The 20,762-nt window shown below is 36.6% G+C and overlaps 1 protein-coding gene across 5 annotated transcripts in view; it reads left to right on the plus strand.

The window, feature by feature from the left end:
* Window positions 1-2,598: 2,598 nt before the first annotated feature.
* Window positions 2,599-20,762, plus strand: part of CUNH5orf34 (chromosome unknown C5orf34 homolog) — a 28,619-nt gene continuing 10,455 nt past the window's right edge. Inside the window, exons 1-8 of one of the 5 annotated variants that reach the window (XM_069095319.1) lie at window positions 2,599-3,642; window positions 6,688-6,963; window positions 7,126-7,215; window positions 11,904-12,556; window positions 14,150-14,239; window positions 14,445-14,568; window positions 16,704-16,795; window positions 17,839-17,908. In XM_069095319.1, coding sequence (XP_068951420.1) covers window positions 6,769-6,963; window positions 7,126-7,215; window positions 11,904-12,556; window positions 14,150-14,239; window positions 14,445-14,568; window positions 16,704-16,795; window positions 17,839-17,908 — 1,314 coding nt within the window. In that variant the 5' untranslated portion in view covers window positions 2,599-3,642; window positions 6,688-6,768. Of the gene's footprint in view, window positions 3,643-6,687; window positions 6,968-7,125; window positions 7,216-11,903; window positions 12,557-14,149; window positions 14,240-14,444; window positions 14,569-16,703; window positions 16,796-17,838; window positions 17,909-20,762 lie in introns of those variants that run through there. The other 4 variants (XM_069095318.1, XM_069095320.1, XM_069095322.1 and 1 more) reach the window with 4 other exon arrangements.

Raw genomic sequence — 20,762 nt, forward strand, 5'->3', positions numbered from 1 at the left:
AGCCTCTCAGACTTTTGAGGCTGATGGGATCAGAACCCATTTAGTTCTCTTTCTGTGCAGGAGGGCTGTAGTAAAGATATTTGACAAAAGTGTTTCTGTTTCTCTTTCCATTGTTTCCACCAGGTGTTTGTTGCTATTGATTTCTGGATTTGTTTACACAAGTATGCTTTTTAGTATTCAGTGCTATTTCTAGTCTCCTCTTAACCAATCCTGACATTTTGAAAAGGGTAAACCTTTCCAGAACCATATTTAAGTATTATCACACTAAGTCTCAGTGATTCCTGAAGTCAAATTTACGTCTTACTTGCCTAAGCTTTGGGGATTTGTGTACCAACATGAGATTGTGTGGGCTTTACTACCAGTTCTTTCATTGGGTATTCCTTCTCTGGTGTATGTGTCATAACTATTTTTCCTTAATTATAGCTACTCTTTCTATGGTGTCCAGCTTTGTGAATAAACAAAGGTAATTTTATCCCTCTCCTATCCTTTTGTAGTCCTTTGTATTAGATATTTAAGAAACCAGGCAAATATGTTGATACCAGCCTTTGTTGGGTGCACTACATCCCTGCAAGAACCTGTCATTTTAGGCTGTGGTCCAGAAATCTAAAACTTATTTCCAGTCACTTTTTTTTTTTTTTACACTATTTTCTTTTAATAAATTTTTCTTCTCTGCATCCCTTGCCTTCAAAGGGCAGCAGAAAGGAAAACACCAACTCTACCCCTATGGCCTTCACTTTCTTGCACAAGACGTAGTTGTTTTTCAAGTTCCATATAATGAGTAGGTAGTAATCATCAGGTTGGATGAATTTTGGTAAGTTTTCTGTCATATTGGATATATGTGTCTGGGAAGATAACAGACTTTTTTAAAGGTTATAAAAAAAATTTACTGCTTTAGTATTTTTCACTGGGAGAATGACTAGCTACCACTCCTTTTGTCTTTTTGAACCTTTTTGAGTGATCATTCACTTAACTGCTTCAGTGACTACATTTTATCATTTCTTGGAGAACAACCTCCTTCTGAGAACATCCAATTCCTCTTTCTTTAGGGAAAGCCTCAGTATTTTTTAGATTGAAGGCAAACAGTTGTCTTCTTTTCCTGTGTGGCTTTTCCATTTTTTAATAACCTCCTGACAAAGGTCAAATATTTATTCTACTTAAGATATATATGTATATATTTTGCATCAAAGCTCCACTCATTTTTTAAATTAAAAGGCATTTCATTGCCTTTGATTACCTAAAGTCTTGTTACTGTGTAAAGAAAGTACTTTATAAACTGTCAAAGCAGTGTAAATATTACTTGCTCTACTCATTGCTTCCAGTGCCTAGAATATTTGTTAAAATGTTTCTGATGGATGGGGGAAGAGACCTCTAAAATATTGACAGTTTGGATTCAGAAATTTAAAAATAGTAAGTTGTTTGAATCAGTGCAACAATCATAATAGCAACATTTCATATTGTGTTTTAAGGCTTGCACAACACTATAATATTTGAGCTTAATAACAACCCTGAGTTGTAGGTACTGCAGGTATTATCCCCATTACACAGGTGAAGTAGCATTCTGGCTTTCCACTTACTATCACTTAATACAGAACCAACCCACTTCTAGTCACACATTTCTTTGATTTTGTTATATGCAAGTTTTCATCAACATACTGTAGCCTTTGTATACCCATCATGTCTCTCTTACTACCTTGCCTTTTAGTTGACAGCAGTTTTGATTTCTTTGAAATTCTTTTCCATGATTCCACATAGTACTGAATTAATATTGATATTTAAAAGATGAGGCTTTTATTTTGAGGAGAATCTGGAGTTCATTGAAAGTACATTCAGTTTCTCAAAGCAATTCTGTACCTCTCATTATTAATTCAACAATGGATCCAATACATCACACCTGTGTATCATCTATTACAAGGTATACCTGCTGATGGGCCTTCAGTGTTAAAACTCAGCAACCTATCCCTGTCTTCTTGCCTAGAGGGGCACTCCTGTGCGCCTCCGTAAACCTTCCACTAGGTGCTCTCTCCAACTTGCATTTCATAGCCTGGACAATGTTGCATTCTCCCTTTATGTATTTTCTGTCTGGATAGAACAATCCTACAGCTTTGGGTTTTAAGTCAGAAGATCTGACTTCAAAATCTAGAAGTTAAAATAGAAACCTAAGACCACTATTTATTACCTGCATGAGGTTAAATGTCAGATAAAAAAGTGTCTCAGGTAGCTTCTCTACATCCTAATAGCTAGTCCAACCCTTTTATACACGAGAAAGTCTTAGTTACAGAGAGGTTAGGTGACTTCTCCATTTCCTTGATGTAGGAAAAACTTTTCGCCCTAATCTCCTTGGACCTCCTCCACTAATTATTGATTTAATGCATCATTTAATTTTGGGTGAAGGGTGTATCCGAGGCGGATTGGAGTTCTAATTTTTACTAAGCTCACAAATTTCCATAGAAAATGTTCCCAATGAGTGAAGAATGTAAAGTAGCCTGAATTGTTTTTACTCAGAATATTACAGTATTATTCAAGGTCTAAATGAGTTATGACTAGGGTGTTTACGTTGATGAGTTACTAAATCTAGTGCTTTTCCTCGGTGGCGTGCCTTTGAACAACTATTCATTAACAGTACACATTTATCATGGTCTGCCAGATACAGTTGCAGTTACCGCTGGGTGCGCCGGAAAGGAGGTATAGGAAGGCTCGGGCAGGAAACGCAGCTGGTGCACGTGAGGACACTAAGTCGTGGGTGTTTCCGGTGCCCACCCACTCTCGCTTACTCCTCCCCTCCAAGCCGCGCCCGCCCCGGGATGCTTCCCCGCCCCTCGTTTGAGCTAGCCAATGAGCAGCGTAGCTCCAAGAAAGAGGTGGGACTTCCTGTTTTCAATACCCGGGATGGTTAAATCCTTCTGTGGAAAGTCAGAGTTGCTAGTAGGCTCCCGCCGAAGTCGAGGATTATGGATGGAAGCCACCATATTTTCCTTCCTACGGGGTTTTAACCTCCTCCGGTTTCTTCTGGTAGTTTCTGTTTATGCCGGCGTGCAAAGCGCTTTCATAGGAGTCTTACCGATGACTCTATGGTAGGCAGCGTAGCCATTGTTGTCCTTTTGCAGGGAAGAAAACCGAGGTTCAGGAGTCACGTGGTTCCTTCCTCCAGTTAACCGTTCCGGGCTCCGCCGAGCGCTGGGGAGAAGTGTAGTCTCCCGGGCTCACATTGCCTTGGATGGGGGAAGGGTGTTTTGGAAGCCGCAGTAATTTCCTCATAGGAAACAGTCGGCTTTCTTTGTCTCGGGCTTTGTTTCTGGCGTCTCAATGCGGAGGCCCCGCTCTTTCCCTTCTTCGCCCCCATCCCCACCGCGGGCTGGTGAGGCCTCGTCTGTAAATGCGAACGAAGCCCGCCTGTTACATCAGAATAAAGTTAGCAAAAATTATCCTAAAGTACCAAGTTCACGGACCCCGGATTAAAAACCGCCGACGTAGAGGCTGGCAGGCAGCAACAGCCTTCCTATCGCGAGAAATTCTGAGTCACCAGGCGGGAAAAGAGGTTCTCTGGGGAAGGGGAGGGGGTGGCGTTTTAGGGGTTTAGGGCCTGGACGCGGGGCTCTGGAAGGGATGGCATGGAGGAGGGGGAGCGGTGAGAGGTGGACAGAGGTAAGTTTTCGTAACTCACATTGATTTAATATTACGCGGCGCTTTACCCAGTAACCTTAGCACCGGCGTTATCTCCGGGATTCACGTGAGGGAAACTGAGGCTCACACGGTCGTAGAGCTGCTAAGTGAGAGGACGGGGATTTGGATGCAGGGCATTCACTAGAACATGGGCTTTGTGAAAGGAAGCCGTGGGAAGAGGAATTGGGGCCAGGTGGTGAAGGACTGAATGAAAGATGAGGAGTGGGAGTTCTATCTAGGAGGACTGATTAGAAGATAAGCACAATCTGACAGGCAGGAGTTAACGAGAGCTTAAACCGAGGCGTTGGTGTTGGCACCAAAGAGAAGGGCGTTTGTGAGAAAGAAAGATGATTCTGCAAAGGTAGAATCACCAGCACTTGACACCTGAGAAGAGAGAGACAAAGATGACTCCCAGGTTTTTACCCCAGAAGCCTGGGAGTAGTGATGCAGTTAACAAAAATAAGGCAAACAAGGAAATGCAGGTTGTTTAAGGGGAAAGGAGGAGTTTTGGACATACATTTGGAGTTATTCAATAAACGTTTGGAAATGGGGTCAGTCATACAGATTAGGAGTCAGTTACATAGATAGTGGGTAGTTGAAGTCAGGTGACTAGATTGTGCTTTGTTACGTAAAAGTGTAGAAAGAAAAAGAGGTCTGAGTAATTTAATACATGTAAGTCCTTGATTGAAGAATGACATTTTATCCATAATGTACAGGTAATGGAAATGAGAGACACAGAAAAGTTAATCCAGTTTTACCAAACATAACAAATAATTACTGAACAGACATTAAAACTAATGTCCTGCTGTACTAATTCAGAATGCTTTTTCTACATGGCGTCTTACTTGCTTAGGCTTGGTTGTTTAAGATTTATCTTAAGGGGCGGCCAGGTGGTGCAGTGAGTAAGAGCACCCACCCCAGAGTCGGGATGACCTGGGATCTAATCTGGGCTCTGATACCACACACAGAAATAACAAGCCTTATAATCTTGAGCGAGTTACTTAACCCCAATTGCTTTAAAAAAAAATTTATCTCAACATCTCTTTTTTTAATCTTTTGTTTTTACATCATCTCCATTGCAAAATATATTCCTTCTTTTCCCTGTAAACAAACAAGCTATTCCTTTAGTAAACCAAGCAAAACCAATGCCAACTATGTGCAGAGCTGCCTTTGCTTTCGTGGCATGCTAGTGTAAGGGTTAAATACTTCTATAATGTATATATAATATAATATAATTAATATATGACCTGCTCAGAGAGGTGAGTGGGTCAGCATTCCCATCCTTTTCTCTTGGCTTACTTCTTACTCTGTCTTTTTATGCCCAGTTTCCACTTTTATCTATGGCCAGTCAATGCTGTTCCTTAAGCATTTTGTTGAACACTAAAAAAAAAAAAAACTAGTTGGCATGGGAATTGCCTGTTGTTGAGGATCATACTATATTCACATTTATTTGTAAAAGATTACTTATTGCCAAGCAACAAAGCTTTTGCCCCCAGTGAAATGGCCTTGTTTGGGGGATCAAAGGAAAAGGAAATGGAATTGTATGGTTCAAGTCCCAGACAACACCTAAATGAAATACTATTTACTTAAAAAAAAGTTTTATTGATGCCTTTTTTCCTTTTGTTATAATTATTTCAACCCACCCTCTGTTCTGAGTCCTCCCTTGTGTCAAAAAAATAGGCAGAAAATCCCATTATAATAACCACATCAACAATTTATATGACATTGACCTCCTTCCCCTGCTTTAATGGAGAGTATTTCCTTAAGTCTTCTTCACTGATAACTTTTATTCAGTTTGATTTCCTTTGAGTAATTTGTTTACACTGCTATTGTGTATTATTCATTCTCTTACCACGTATTTTGTTATGCATTCCCATGTTTCTTCAAATTCATCATTTTTTGTTGCAAAGTAATATTCCATTACAGTTCTTACTCCCTAGTTTTTCCCAGCCCGATCAATGGGCACCTGCTTTGTTTCCAGGTTAGTATATATTGGATTTTCTTTCTGTCTTTGATTTTCTTGGAGTAAATGCCCAGGAGTGGGATTACCTTGGGATGGCATAGTTAGCTACCTTTATATGAAATACATAACTAGTATGTGTCCTATAAATATCCCTCTGATCAGTATTTTTTTTGGTAGCTGGAATCGCAAAAAATTTGGTTGTAATCCAAACATTCTGTATAATATTCCTGATGTGTTTTTTTTTTAACAATACTTGTGTGTATGTGTGTCAGAGGAAAACTGTGTGTGTGTTTAAATAGACATAGTGGGGAAAGTATTCAAAAGTATTGGGGTTTGAAAAGTATTCAAAAGTAGTGGGGAAAGTATTCAAAAAGCTTCAGGGTCTCAAGAGCCAACTACTTGGGATTACCTGAATGCATATGACTTTGAGAGAAAACAGCTTACATCATTTCACATATTTGTAATTTCTGTGGGAAATGATACAGCATTTCAGAAAACTGCTTTTTTTATATCTAAGGGTTTAGGGGAGATAAAAAATGATGGAGTTCTGAAAATGGATTGATGTTGAGATGGGGTTTTTTTTAAGTGCCTACCATTCTGAGCTAATTACTGAGGTTTTTACTTTATATAAATAAAACAAGAAAAAAAAAGGATAGTAACAATATAAACATATGGTAATGAACATTCACTCCTTTTTTTTTTATCCTTAGCACTTATCGTAGTACTGGGATATAATAAATGCTTATTATCAACTCATTAGAACCTCTGTTCCCTCCTTGCTGTACTTCCACATTAAAATAAAGATTTAATGAATAAGGGATTGCAGGGAAAATTCTAATCTCTGATTTGAATATAGCATGTGTAGTGCAGTAGAAGTAGAGTTAGAATATATAGTTTCTCTGTGGTTTTTGCCACTTATTATTATCTTGGTGTCCTCAGGCAAGTCAGTTAATTTCTCTGGCATCAGTTTCCTAATCTGTACAAATGAAGGTGCTGGACTAAATAACTTCACGTTTTATACATCTCTAAATCTATAAAACTGATCTGTTCTTTTATTTTAACAGGATTAATATGCATTGAGAAAACTGCAGTTATGGCCTATTTAGTATAGGGTTGCCCTTGGAAAACTCTTGCATTCATTAGCAATGGAGATTGAAGTTAGAATGGTGCTTTATGAAGATGATTCAGTAGAAGTACACTATATTGATGGCTCCAAATTACAGCTTTCTCCATGTGGTTCTGAATTCCTTTTTGAAAAGGCTCCTCCTATTTCAGCACATCCTTTGCAGCAGCCAGAAAGAATTCATCAAAGGACCCAATTTGTTATTAGTAATTACAGAGTACGTAAGTGTGGGATATTCCAATTATTGTTTATAATACTAAAGAATCCTTGAAGGGGGTTGGTGAAGAAGAAAAATAATTAGTGCTCTGTATAACTGTAATTCCCTCTTGATTAAAAGATGTATCAAATTAATGATTTTACTTGTTTTTCTTTCTCATAGGAGCAATTATTGCAGGCCCTAGATTTTAGAAATTGCTTTTCTAGTTGCCCTTTTTTACCTGAAAGCATCATACCTTCTGAAAGAAAACAGGTGAGCTTTTGTTTGTCTCATATTTTCTTAAATGTAATCTGAAAAAGTAAACTAGGTATCATTACTAAAGATTTTATTGTTTTAAATCATTATTGTGGCATCTGGAAATAGAATCACAGTTGTGGTATTTATAAGCCCATAGAGTCTATGTGATAACAGCTTTGAACATTTCCATATTTAGGAGAAGTATTATGTGGTCTGTCATCACCCTATCCTCAGGCCAAGCCTAAACTTTTCACAAGAGATGGCCAGCCATCTTTTTAATTCTTAAAAATCTATGCAAGTTGTATGGTCTTTGTGGTTAATAGAGACATTTAACCATTAGATTATAAAAAGATGCTATTTACAGTCTTAATATTTCTTTTTCCTTATTTAACACTTTTAACAGTGACTTTTGCTTGGAAAGTATTGATTTTATCTATTCAGTTTGACCCCTACAGAATGATTACTTATTTTTCAAAACACTGGGCTAGACCCTGAGAATGTTACACAGACAAATGAGACATAATCTGTTTCCTCAAGAGACTTGCAGTTTAGTAGGGGAAATAAGATGGACACAAATAAGTACAATACAGATTAAAATCTGATAAATGTATGAGAGGTACAAAGTGCCGTGAAAGTTCAGAGAGAAGGTCAGGGAAGGTTTCATAAAGAGGGAGGCATGTAGGCATTAAGTAGAGTTTCTACAAGGACTGATGGGAAAAGTTCATTCCATTCATAAAAAATAAGCTAAAGACATGGAGACTAGTGTAGAGTACAATTAGTTTGAGACAGTTTGAATGGTTCACTGTTAAGTCTGAAGCAAAAAATATGGGAAGAGGGTAGCTTGAGTTAAATGTGGAAAGATACTGTCCTAGAATTTAGAACTAGAAGAGATTATAAATATATCTCTAAAAGAATCTTTATAGAAATTTTCTACTTTAAATCTCTCATTTTACAGCTGAAGAAACTGAGCCCCAGAAAATTAATTGACTTACCTAAGGTCACACAGGCATTACACAACAAAACCAGGACTGAAAGTTGGGTCCTCTGAATCCAAGTACACATTAGAGCCAGATTGTGGAGGCCCTAGAATTAAGTTTGGACTTAATATTTGGTAGATAGTGAGAAACTTGAAAATTTTTTAACAAGAGTAGTGATAATTAGAAGAAATGTGTTAAGATTAATTAGGTATCAGTGTATGGGGATGGCTTGGAGGTGGGAAAGACATTGATCATTCAAGAGACAATAAGGAATTGAACCAATGTAATGGTGATGATCATTAGTTGATATATATACATCTGTATCTATCTATCTCCTTCTCTCTGTTGATAGAGATATATAGTACATTAAAGTTTTCAAAACCCTTTCCATACATTCTCATTTGAGCCTCACAGTAACTCTGAGGTAGATTGTGGCAGTAACAATGAAAAGGAGCAGATGGATGCAAGAGATAACAGAGAAGAAAGGATGGATATGTTTTGGTCCATTGGTTTGAGGAAGAAAGAAGGAAAAGATAACTATTGTTTTAATTCTAGGCGATTGGAAGAATGAGAGTAAACAAATAGATCACAGTAGAATTTAATTTGGACATGTTCAGTTTTAAGTTCAGGACCTTAAAATTGAATGTGCATACTAGACAGTTAATATACTTTGAAATGTCAGAGGGTCTGTCAAAAGAAAAATGTAGACTAGTGTTTCTTAAAAATATACTTTCTGGATGGCCGTTGTGACAATGGAATCACTCATTATTTGTGAATCTAGGCAGGGCTCCAGGAAGTTTTCATGAGCACGTCCAGAATGAGCCAGTCTTTTAAAGATTACTGTGAATAACTCAGGAATCCTGTCAGTTCTTTCCATATCCTTGGATATAGTTCATCTGGACCTGGTAACGTAAACTTATTTAGGATTAGCTATGGTCTTCTCTCAATATCTCATTAATTATCTTGGGTTACAGTTCCCTGTTAGCCATTTTTATTCTATCATTTCTATCCTGAGAATCATTCTCTGTGGCAGAGAAAATAGGAGTTCTTTAGACATCTTCATATTTTTCCTAATTGAAATTATTTCCATTTATTTTGACTTTTATTCTTGAGAGCTTCTTGCTCTTTCTTCATTAATTTCTCAGGTAGAATCTTACACCTTAGAGTTTTAACTGTCTTTTCAATGTACCTTTTGAAATCCACTATTTTTCAGACCTCGATTTTCTTTTCTTTTTCCTTCATGAATTTTAAGATGGTGTGGTCATTTTCTCCTTTCCCCCCAGCTATTTCTTTTTTTTTTTTTTTAAAGCAATATGGGTTAAGTAACTTGTTCAAGGTTACACGGCCAGTTATTTCTGGATGTGGTGGTAAGTATCCGAGCCTGGATTCGATCCCAGGTCATCCCGACTCTGGGGCCAGTGCTCTTACTCACTGAGCCACCTGGCCGCCCCTCCTCCCAGCTATTTCTATTGTTTCTACTTCATCAACCAGTTTTTCCTTCTTGGTCTGAGAACAGCAGTTCAAGCAGGTCAAGAATAGTTCAAATTCAGCCTCAGACACTAACTCAGACTAAACAAGCCTCAGACAATAGCACCTAACTCCCAGGGTTTTTATGAGGATCATATGAGATAGTATATGTAATAGATGTATAATGTAGCTGATGCACAAAGTCATTGAACAATGTAGGTATGTATAATAGTATATGGAAAGTACTTAGCAGAGTACCTGGCACATAGTAGATACTTTAAAAATGTTTTTTCCCTTTCCCATTTCCTCAGTGATTTAGGAAATAAGTTGTTTGACTTTTGTTTAGGGAGTAACTTAGCACAAGTTCAGAAAAGTGAAGTCCCCTAGTCACTGTTATATCATATCTCCATGCAAGTTTGTGATCTGTTTAATGAACTAATTTATTTCTTCTATCTAGGTAGTTTATCAAACCAGTTTCATTTCTGTTTTTCCTTCTGCTGATCCACTCTCAAATGCTTTCACTGATTCCTGAGTTTCCTAATATGAGTAGATACTTTTAATATTTAGTTTCCAGTCACCATATTCCAATCACCAGTACCTTCCCACTAAGGCTCATTCATACCTATGATGTTAAATTTGCCTTCTTGCATTTAGTATCTCATATTTACTTTCTTCATTATCCGTGTATGGCAGGCAGAAGAGAAGAAGCAAGTTAAAAAGTGAGAAATTGAAAATGACAGATGGAAAAGCAAGGACCCAGAGAAAACAGGAAGGGATGGGATTATATCTCTGCCTCTGGCTAAGCTACTTAGAAAGAGAAATGGAGCAGGAATTAGTTATGCAATAGGACATAGTACCAAGGATGAGGGATTTAAGAGTGGAGAAGAGCTTATTGTTGAAATGGCCATTTAAGACTCTGAAGAGAAGGAATAGAAGCTGGGCAGACATGTTGGATTGAGAGAAAGAAATAGAGAAAATTGACTTCATGATTGAAGTAAAGTACAGGTTCAGAAGTGAAGCTATTGACTTGTTCAAAAATAACATAGACGAGTCGGCTAGGTGGCACATTGAGTAAGAGCACCGGCCCTGGAGTCGGGAGGACCTGGGATCGGTTCCAGCCTCAGATATTTAACACCCACCCAAAAAAAACTGGCTGTGTAACCTTGGACAAGTTACTTAACCCCAATTGCTTTAAAAAAAAAAACCATAGTTCTCTGAAAAGGGAATTTCATAGTTAAAAATCTTGACATTGAGCAGTTTGAATGATAATGAAGTCTAGAGTATCACTTATTTTGGTGGGTGGCAAAAGTAAGGTGAAGATGGAGGTTGTAACAGTTGTGAGAGTTAAGACCAGGTTGTGAGAAGTAAGAATGTTAGTTAACAAGGAAGATATTAGTGGTCAGGAGGGAGAAGAAGACTGAAGAATTCAGGAGAGTACTGTGGAAGGCAGTAGATGACAGGAACCACATCTGGGGAAAGGGACATAGAATCAGTTGTGTGGGCTTAAACCTTTGTGGCACAGTGGTGCTGAGATTGGAGTTATGGTACCCACACTAAAAATTTTAGATCTACCACTTCTACTTTTGTTACCTTCAAGTTATTTACATGGGATCCTCAGTTTTCTTATCTGCGAAACAAAGGTGGTTGGACTAGATAACTTTTGACTTGTAAATCTGGGTCTTTGATATAAGAAAAGGTTATTGTGTTATGGTGGCAGAATGATGTTCTAGAAGTGATAGTGGGGAGTAAGCAGTATACCATCATTTCCTCTTACCCTTCAATTATCAATGGTGGCAGGCCAGAGTTGATGAGAGAGAGACAGAAAGAGAAAACTAGCCCTGAAGAGAGATCTTTCCTGAAAAGTGAAATTTTAGTTACCCAAAGAAAATGGAAGGACTATAAGAAGAAGAGTTCAGGGATGGTCTGGGAGTAATACTGGGAAAGTATAGGGAAGATTTTTTTTAGCCTTAAGCCATGAGAGTACAGAGTTGGAAGAGACTTAATTTAGAGCCCTGGGGTTTTAGGTGGCTTCCAGTGGCCTTTATTACCAGGGCAGGGACAGTGACTTGGACTCCAGAATGGAGGCTGAGTTGGTCCCAGTCTTTCCTTTATGAGATCTCTCAGAGGATTATCACTGGGGCAAGTTATTTAGTCCCCCAAGTTGGAATCCTAATATTGTCTGTACCCCAGCACTACATAAATGAGAGTTGAATTGCTTATAGAAAATGTTTACTTATAATCCTTATTTTTTTAAAACAGTCTGTTTTCACTGATATCTCAGAAGTCAAGTGGCCTAGTCGTGAAACACATGATGCAGTGATTTGTATGGATGATGGCACTGTGAAGATTTCATCTTTAGATGGTCGTGCTTATCTTTGCCTACCAAAACAGCAACATGAATTTACTATACATTTTTTATGCAAAATCAGCCAGAAGTCTCCCTCACTAATGATACTGGCAGAAAAAAAGAACAATAGTCTAAAGAAAGTGGATAAACAATGTGAAAAAGCAAGCAAAAACTGTATGTTTAGAGCAACTTCTGATGGACAAACCTTGACAAATAAGGAAAATAATTCATACTACCAGATCATCAAATCCAAGGAATTGTTAGGGGAAAATAACTTGATAAATGGATCTGAAGGCAAAGAGAAGGCATTTTTATCTCGCAAGAAATACACCTTTGTGTACACATGGGTGAAGCAATGCTGGTCTCTGGACTCCTGTCCAGAAGAATGGAAATACCCTTTATCATTGGCACTTGATTTTCTTCATAAATTTAATAAAATATCAAAAGCTGACCAGAATGTTAAACAGATTACAGTTTTAGCATCTCATATTTCAAAGGAAGGTGAAGAGGTTTCTGTTCTTCCCAGAGCTCTTCCTCTCAACTGTCATAATCCACATCTGCACAGGTAATAAAAGGATTACTTGTTTATTAGAAGAAGTCTACTGTTAAAACTAACTTTACATATTCATATTTAGAAAAATTCTAAAACACAATAATTTTTAAATCTTAAAATGGATATAATAAATTTTATTTTTAAGTTTTTTTTAATATACCACTATTTTTTTAGCTTATTCATTTTCAGTTAAACTTAGACCATAAACCTAGATTCAATCCCAATGAGTCCAGTTTGTTTTTCAGTCATTTCCAGCTCTTCATGACCCCATTCAGTGTTTTCTTGGCAATTTCTTGGCCATTTCTTTCTTCAGTTCATTTTACAAATGAGGAAACTGAGCCAAAAAGAGTTAAGTGACTTGCCCAGGTCACACAGCTAAGTAGGTAGAGAGTCTTCCTGACTGCAGGCCTAGAATTCTATCCACTGAGCCACCTACCTGTCCTCTAAGTCCAGTTAGCTTTGCACCCAGAAAAAAAAATATCCCAAACCATACAACTATTCCATACCATTCATTCTTAGCCCCAGACCCTAACACATCTTCATGTCAAAAATAATAATGCTTTATAGTTAAAGCATCATATGTTATGCTTTTCAATCCTTATAACAATTCTGTGAAGTAGTATGTGTATTATTTTATATTTTACAGATGAGAAAACTTGAGTCTCAAATTGTGCCTTGTCTAAGGTCATACTTAATCCAAATCCAGTTCTGTTTTGTAAGGAAAGATGTCTAGGTAGTTGAATGCCTACCTAGAGACATAATCATAACGATGATTAAACCTGAAGTTTGTTTTATCACAGAAAAAATACAAGAGTTAACTTACAGGGATTTTAGCCAGCCCCCAAATGTTGGTTAGTGCTTATGACAGTAACATAGCAAAAATTTTGAGATTCTTTGAATAAATTCATCAAAGTAAACTTAAAATAATTTAACAATCTAAACTGTTTGGTTTTTTTTTTGCTTTTTGGTGGGCAATTGGGGTTAAGTGACTTGCCCAAGGTCACATGGCTAGTTTTTTTATGTTAAGTATCTGGGGCCAGACTGGAACCCAGGTCCTCCCGAGTCCAGGGCTGATGCTGTATTCACTGCGACACCTAGCCACCCTCTAAACTGATTTTTAAAAAATTATTGATGCCTTTAGTTTTAAATCACTTATATTATCCAGTATCTCTATCCCTGTCCCAGAGTGTCATCCTTTAAAATAATGGAAGAGGGAGGAAAGTTCTACTTTAAACCAAATCTGATGTTATTCCAAATCTATAGTCTACTCACCTCTACAAAGAAGGGAAGGTGGTACATTCTCATGTCTCTTCTTTATTGCCAACCTTGGTCGTTATAATTTCATACCAGGCTAAATTGGCTTGTCTGTAATTAATTGTATTAGGATTTATTATGATGGTAACACAAAAAATCATCAAAGAAGTTGTTAAGTTTAGATAAATATTTTTCCACTGGAATTTTCTTTTGAAAATTTAGTTTCATTTTTTCATGCTCTAAATTTAGGGGAGGGAGGGAATCATTACATGATTATTGTATTATATTGAATTTTTCCAGGTAAACATGGAGTACCACTATAAATCCATATTTGTTTTTACTTTGTAACAGGTGGAATTTCTCTAATTCATCTTCACAGGAACAAGAATATACCTATCCTGAACTGGTAAAAGTAGTATGGTACAAAGGTACAGCATTTAGGTAAGATAATCATGTGATACATTTTGTTCATTTTTTAAAAAAACATTAACCAAATTTGACCTAATGTAGAAAAATGTCCTCTTTTAATCAAAATTTTGTTCTTCCTGGCTGAGCAAAGAATTGATTTTTGCATGATTATCTTATTATTTGAGTTCATATATATAGAAAAAAAAATTAACTTTGATTTAACATTGATCTTCTCTAGACTTACTCATGAAACTGTAAACTCAATAGAAATTTTTCCTGGTGATGGATCCATTCTCAAATCAGAAGGAACTTTTTTGGGGAATTACTTCACATTCTCTTCAGTACACAAAGAATCAGAACAAGTAGGTCAATAATCATTATCTCCACACAACAATATTGTTGGTTAAGTAGATGTATCTTATACTTGTAATTTTGTTTGACCTTTTAAATTGCAAGGAGATACTTCATGAAATAAATTGTTTTGCAATTCATTGTGTCATGTTATGCTGCCTAGTACTGGCACAGACTACATTATCATTCAATTTGCAGAATTTTGTTTTAATATCTTAGCATGGACATACTCATTCTGGCAGCTCATTGAAAGTGTACTTTCATCCCACTATACTTGATTTGCCTGTTCAATCTTGGTTTAAAACATTGAACAAAAGAAGTGGAAACCAACCGCACTTTAGCACTTTGATCCCATTCTATTTCTGGTGTTCACTTGCTCAAAATGTGTAACATATTGTTCTTATCTAAACTAATTGGTTACAGTTTTTTAAACATCAATAGATGTTAATATTTTGAGTATATAAATTTACTGATCAAATGAATGCATGAAGAATGGTGCAGAAATAGTGGTAGTATTAGTGAATAGTGAATTTAGTGCTGGTGGAAGATTAAATAATTGGGCTTACTAGACATAATGTGCTGAAATATGTTTAAGTAATGGACTTTAATTTACCCAGAGACTTGCATTTGATGTCTGTTCCTTAAGGGACAACATTAGAGTATCCAACTTCTCTTTGTATGTAGGATGGATCATAACAAAAAGAATTTTTCTGCCATCTAAACAGAATGGAAGATGGGATAAATAGCTTAGGAACACCGGTTGAAAATTGTCACTTTTTTTTTTTCTCTTTGGAGGGCAGTTGGGGTTAAGCAACTTGCCCAAGGTCATACAGCTAGTTTTTTTGTGTGTTAAGTGTCTGGGGCCGGATCCAAACTCAGGTCCTCCTGGCTCCAGAGCCAGTGTGCTAGCCATTTCACCACCTAACTTGCAGTCTTAACCTGTAGTGTGTAAACAGGAATGAAAAAAGTAAAATATTATGACATATAATAACAGTAGCTAGTATTTATATAGCCTTTTAAGATTGCAGAGTGTTTTACAAATATTTTTATCCCCATTTTATAGATGGGGAAACTGAAGCAGACACAAAATTTAATTGACTTGCCCAGGATTACTCAGCTAGGAAGTTTCCAAGACAGGGTTTGATCCAAGTCCAGCACTCTTATCTACTGCGCCACTGGCTGCCACAGATGAAATAGCAGTATTCTTGTCTGTAAAATGTAGTAATATGTCTCCTTTTATGCAAAGTTCAACTATTACAAAGCAATTTTGCTGTCTTTTTTAATTAAAGTTGTATTCTCCCTATACATTAAATTCACTTTTGTGTTTAAATAGAAAGGATTGAGGAGAAAACAGATACTATGACATAACTGGATTTTAGTAAGCTATGATTTAAAATTATTCAAAAATATAAATGCAGAATGATTAGTTTGAGAGGATGCTAACAATTAGGGGAGAGCAAGAATGGCTTAACGTAGAAGGTAGGAGACTGGAAGTGGTGGGGCCTCCCACAGAAGTAATAAAGTTTAGAAGAAGGAAGAGTCTTAGGAGAAAAGATAGTGAGTTAAGTTTGCACATTGTTGAGTCTGAAATGTCCCTGGGAGAAATACTGCGAAATTTCCAGTTAGGCAATTGGAGAAATATTGGGATATAGAGATGTAAGGCATCTGCATAAAGGTAATTAAAATCAGATGGGAAATGTGACGTTGCCAAGAGTGTAGCAAGAGAAGAAGGCCTAGGAAAGAACCTTGGAGAATATTCACATTTGATTATCATTCCAAAATTTTAAATTGGGAAAAAAAATAAAAAGATTCTTTTGAAATAACACCTGTGACAAGAGCTGCATGTGCCCTGTGGTATACTGGAGTTTACTCATACCAGCTTACAAGAGCCAAATGTTAAATTTTCAGTGTGAGCATTTATACCTCTGAAATTAGCCGATGCTACAAATCAGGGATTGATTTGTTTTGTTAGCTATCTAAAAATGAAGGAGAAAATGATAATAATTCCTTGTATTTATGAACTGTGATAAAAACTTCATTTTCTGTAAAATGCAGTAAGGGTGGTGATGGCCTAATAATCACTTGTTTTTTAAGTGTCAATAGTTGTACCAATTTAGAACTAATTTATTTCTAAATACATTTTCAGAAAGAAGATAAAATGTATTCAATAAGAAACCTTCCTCCAGATATACCAGGAAGACTATATTCTGTACGTTCCCTTATTACACAGGCTACCAGGTAAGCTATCCATTTTCAGCTTTATGAAATACTATGTTTATAAAAATAGTAGCACATTTTCTGTTACTTAGGAAATAAGATTAGGAGCTGGTAGGTATTATGAAAGTATGTAATCTTGGGTAAGCAACTTTACTTTCAATTTTCTCCATAAATAAAGGCCTAGAGTCCCTGATTTCTAATCTCTCTGAGCTCTAACTTTCAATGACTGGGTGTAGTTTTGAACTCCAAAAATACTTTCTTTTAGGCATCCCAGTAGGAAAATACCCCCATGCCTAGGACTTAGGTACATCTGTACATCTTCTGTCTGCCATTTATAGCTTCAACTAGGAAGACACCTAAGATAATGCAAGTTCCAAAGACATACTTATGCCTCACATTGATATTTTTCTCCTCCTAGTTAGTAAACTCTACCATAAGGAAGGCTAAAGGTGCTTTGAGAGTACTATTCCCACTATCTCTAGGCATTGCTATACTTCAGCTACTATGACTTCCCTTAGCTGACTGTGACTATTTCTTAAAGAGATAGGTTTCTGATTGACTAGTCCAATTTGGAATCACTTGGTAGATGAGACTTCAGCATAGCTGTCAAGGAAATGGAGAGGTAGCATGGCATGGGAGATACAGAGCCAGCCTTGGACTCAGGCAGACATAACTCCAGATCCTTCCTCTAACGAATGCAATGACTGTTGACAAGTCACTCAACCTCTTAGCCCCCTAGACAACTGTTAAAGTCTAGAAATTATAGATAAGTAGCCAGTCAGTGTTGGAGAGTTTCTATTCTGGAAACTCCTCATACTAAAGAAATCACAGATCCAAACCAAATTTTTTTTTTTTAGATAATTTAGGAAATCTAAGAGGGAAGTATGTACCCTAACTGAGATATTAGATGAAAGGGCAGCAGCAGTGGCTCCCTTCTAGGGCCTTAAGTATCAATCATGGGGAAAAGAAAGGTTATGACAAAACCTAATGCAACTTGCTACTGTTAAGAGCTAGAATATACTATTTAAGTTGTTTATATTTAACTAATTTTTTTGTGTTTACAGAATTCTTCAACATTGTATCAAAATTAGACTTTCTTTAAGCCATAACTATAATATATGCTGCTGGAAAATGGTATGTACTTGGCTCAGCAGAACAAAATAATTTCCTTAGTCCTCCTCAAAGCAAAGTGCCTTCTACCACCTCTGATCTCTTCTATTCTTTTAGAATCTTTTCTTGGAGATATTTTGGAAATAAACAGATGGCACCCTCAAAATTGTTTTGTCTCCAATTCAAATTCTTTCTATGTGTATTTAGTTATGTCTAACCACTGGTCCCATTTTATATTTTGAAGTGCTAGTGCCATTTCCCTACCTAGTATATCAAATTCTGAGATGTAGAGTCTGTAGAGAACGGCTTTTATGCCTCCTGTTGATGATCATTACCATTACCAAGAAGAGTAGAATGCTCAAAATGCTGGTGGAACTGTATTTTTTCACACTGGTTTTTCTTGTAGTTTCAAACACAATCACCTCAGGATAATCTGACTTATTTGGGTTTCATACATAGTTGTATTCAAGGTCATTTTCTCCTCAATTATCTTTTGCTGTTTTTAAGGTGATAATGCTCATAATTCAATCATATTCCTCCACAATATTCTACAAATAAACTTGGACTCCAAATATTTATTGCCCTTGGCTTCTTTGTTTCTCCACCAAGCAAAAGTGAACAAATATTTTTTGTATGAGACAGCATTTGGGATCTTTCACCCTTATTATGAGAATCAGTAATAATGTCTTTTGAATATTTTCCTTTTTTCAGTCTGTAGCTTGTTTGAATAGATTAAGTAGGAACTACTGTTAACAAACTTGGTAACTTCTCATTTTTATCCTTATTTAGACTAGATTTTGACCTTCAATGCCAGTTGATGGCCTTAATACAGATAGCTTATTTATTGTTGTTTTCCTGTTTTTTCTTTTTAAACTTCAGACAACTTATTTGGAAATGACTCCTAAACTAATAACCAGTCAACTTACCTCTATTATGATATATATAGTCAGTGCATATTTTGTTATAGTGATTAGTGTTTGCCATATTTCAATACCTTCTGACTCTTATAGAAAGTAATTAGCCATATGCAAATATCCAAATCATTAATAATTGGAAAAATGGAAATTAAATTCTGAACTTCTACCTCATACCTATCATATTGGTGAAGTAGACAAAAAAGAAAATGATAAATGTTGGAAAGGCTGCAGCAAAACAGGCACATTAATTAGCACATTGGTGGAACCATGAATCAAGCCATTCTTGATCCATTAATTGAGCCATTCTGAAGAGCAATTTGGAACTATGCCTCAAGCAATACTACTATCAGATCCATACCCCAAAGAGATCCAAGAAAGAGGAAAAGGACCAAAGTGTACAAAAATATTTATAGGAGTTGAGTTTTTTTGTTTTGTTTTGTATTAGCAAAGAACCAGAAACTAAGGTGGTCATCATCAGCTGGGGAATGACTAAACAAATTATGGTATATTAATGTGATGGAATACTGTTGTACTATAAGAAATGTTGAAATGGGGCGACTAGGCAGCACAGTGAACACAGCACCAGCCACACCAGCCCTGGAGTCAGAAGGACCTGAGTTCAAATCCAGCCTCAGACATTTAACACTTATTAGCTGTGTGACCTTGGGCAAGTCACTTATGATGAATGCATACTGACAGATTTTAGTAATCTATAACTTTCAGTTGTCTCTTTGACAATACAAATATCAGTCCCTCTAGGAACACAACAGCCTGATTCCTAAAAGTCCTAGTAAGTGTGTCTCATAACAGAGTACCCTCAATGCCCACCTGGAGGCTAAATCTGTCTGTCTGTTTCTCTGTCTTTCTCTTGTTCTCTTCTGGTGTTTATCTGGTTATTCCCCATCTGTTAGTATGGCCCTCCAGTCAACATTGGTTGTTCAGAGAATTTAGGAATTTGTCTTAGTTGTTAGGAGCAAGATTGATGACTGAGACTCCCAGTCTGCTTTTATGATTCTAGTTCGGGGTATTAACTGATTTTTCTCAATTTTTGATTGGTGGTTTATCACCTAATTTATCTACTACATAATTTGATTGGTAGATAGTTACATAAACTATTGACAAAAATTGTTTACAATATTTTCTCATTGGTAGGCTGTCATATCTGGGGCTTTCACATGTTTTGTCAATTGTTATGGACACACATTCTCAAACTATACTACATGAGTGTTTATCTTAATATTGAAAACATAACAGCAAAACAACTCAAATCAAACATCTGAAAATAGAGGCTTTTAAATAAAATGGAGTTGGTTATGCTAAGTTAACATACTTCATTTCATTACAGCTTATATGAGATGAAGAATGAAGTGAGCAGAAGAAAAAAGACAGTGTATACTGTAACAACATTGTAAAAACAACTCTGAAGGCTTTGAAAGCTTTGTTCAATGTAGTGACCAACCATGATTCCAGAAGACCAGTGGTGAAGCCTGCTACCCAGCTTTTGACAGTCAGGTGATGGACTTGGTATAGAATGAGACACTATGCATACACATTTGTTACAAGGGTTTTGATTTTTGCTTTTTCGGTGTTGGGGACATGGGAAGGAGAGAATTGATTTTTATAGGCAATGTAAAAACAAAATGTCAATAAAAACGACTAAAAAAACAAAGTCGTTATGACAGTAGAAGAGAGGAATTGTGAGTAGCAGAAAAAAGCTTAAAACAACTCCATTTTGTCTACAATTCTGCATTGTCCTTGACCCTGTTTGTATTGAACACCGACCCTGTTTTCAATTTTCACTGCTGAAACAGCAAAAATAGTCCTTTCAATTGGGGTGGGATTACATGATATAGCTAACCTGAATAAGAGCCTTTTCTATTACTAGCCCAGAAGCAGGCCTATCCAGTCAAAGGTTATCATATCCACTCTTTCTACCTCGCTACCCCCAGCAACAACCCTAT

This window comes from Petaurus breviceps, unplaced genomic scaffold (assembly GCF_028583685.1).
Source record: "Petaurus breviceps papuanus isolate PSGF00001 unplaced genomic scaffold, PetGlider_PUasm1.0 226, whole genome shotgun sequence".
Taxonomy (NCBI): Eukaryota; Metazoa; Chordata; class Mammalia; order Diprotodontia; family Petauridae; genus Petaurus; species Petaurus breviceps.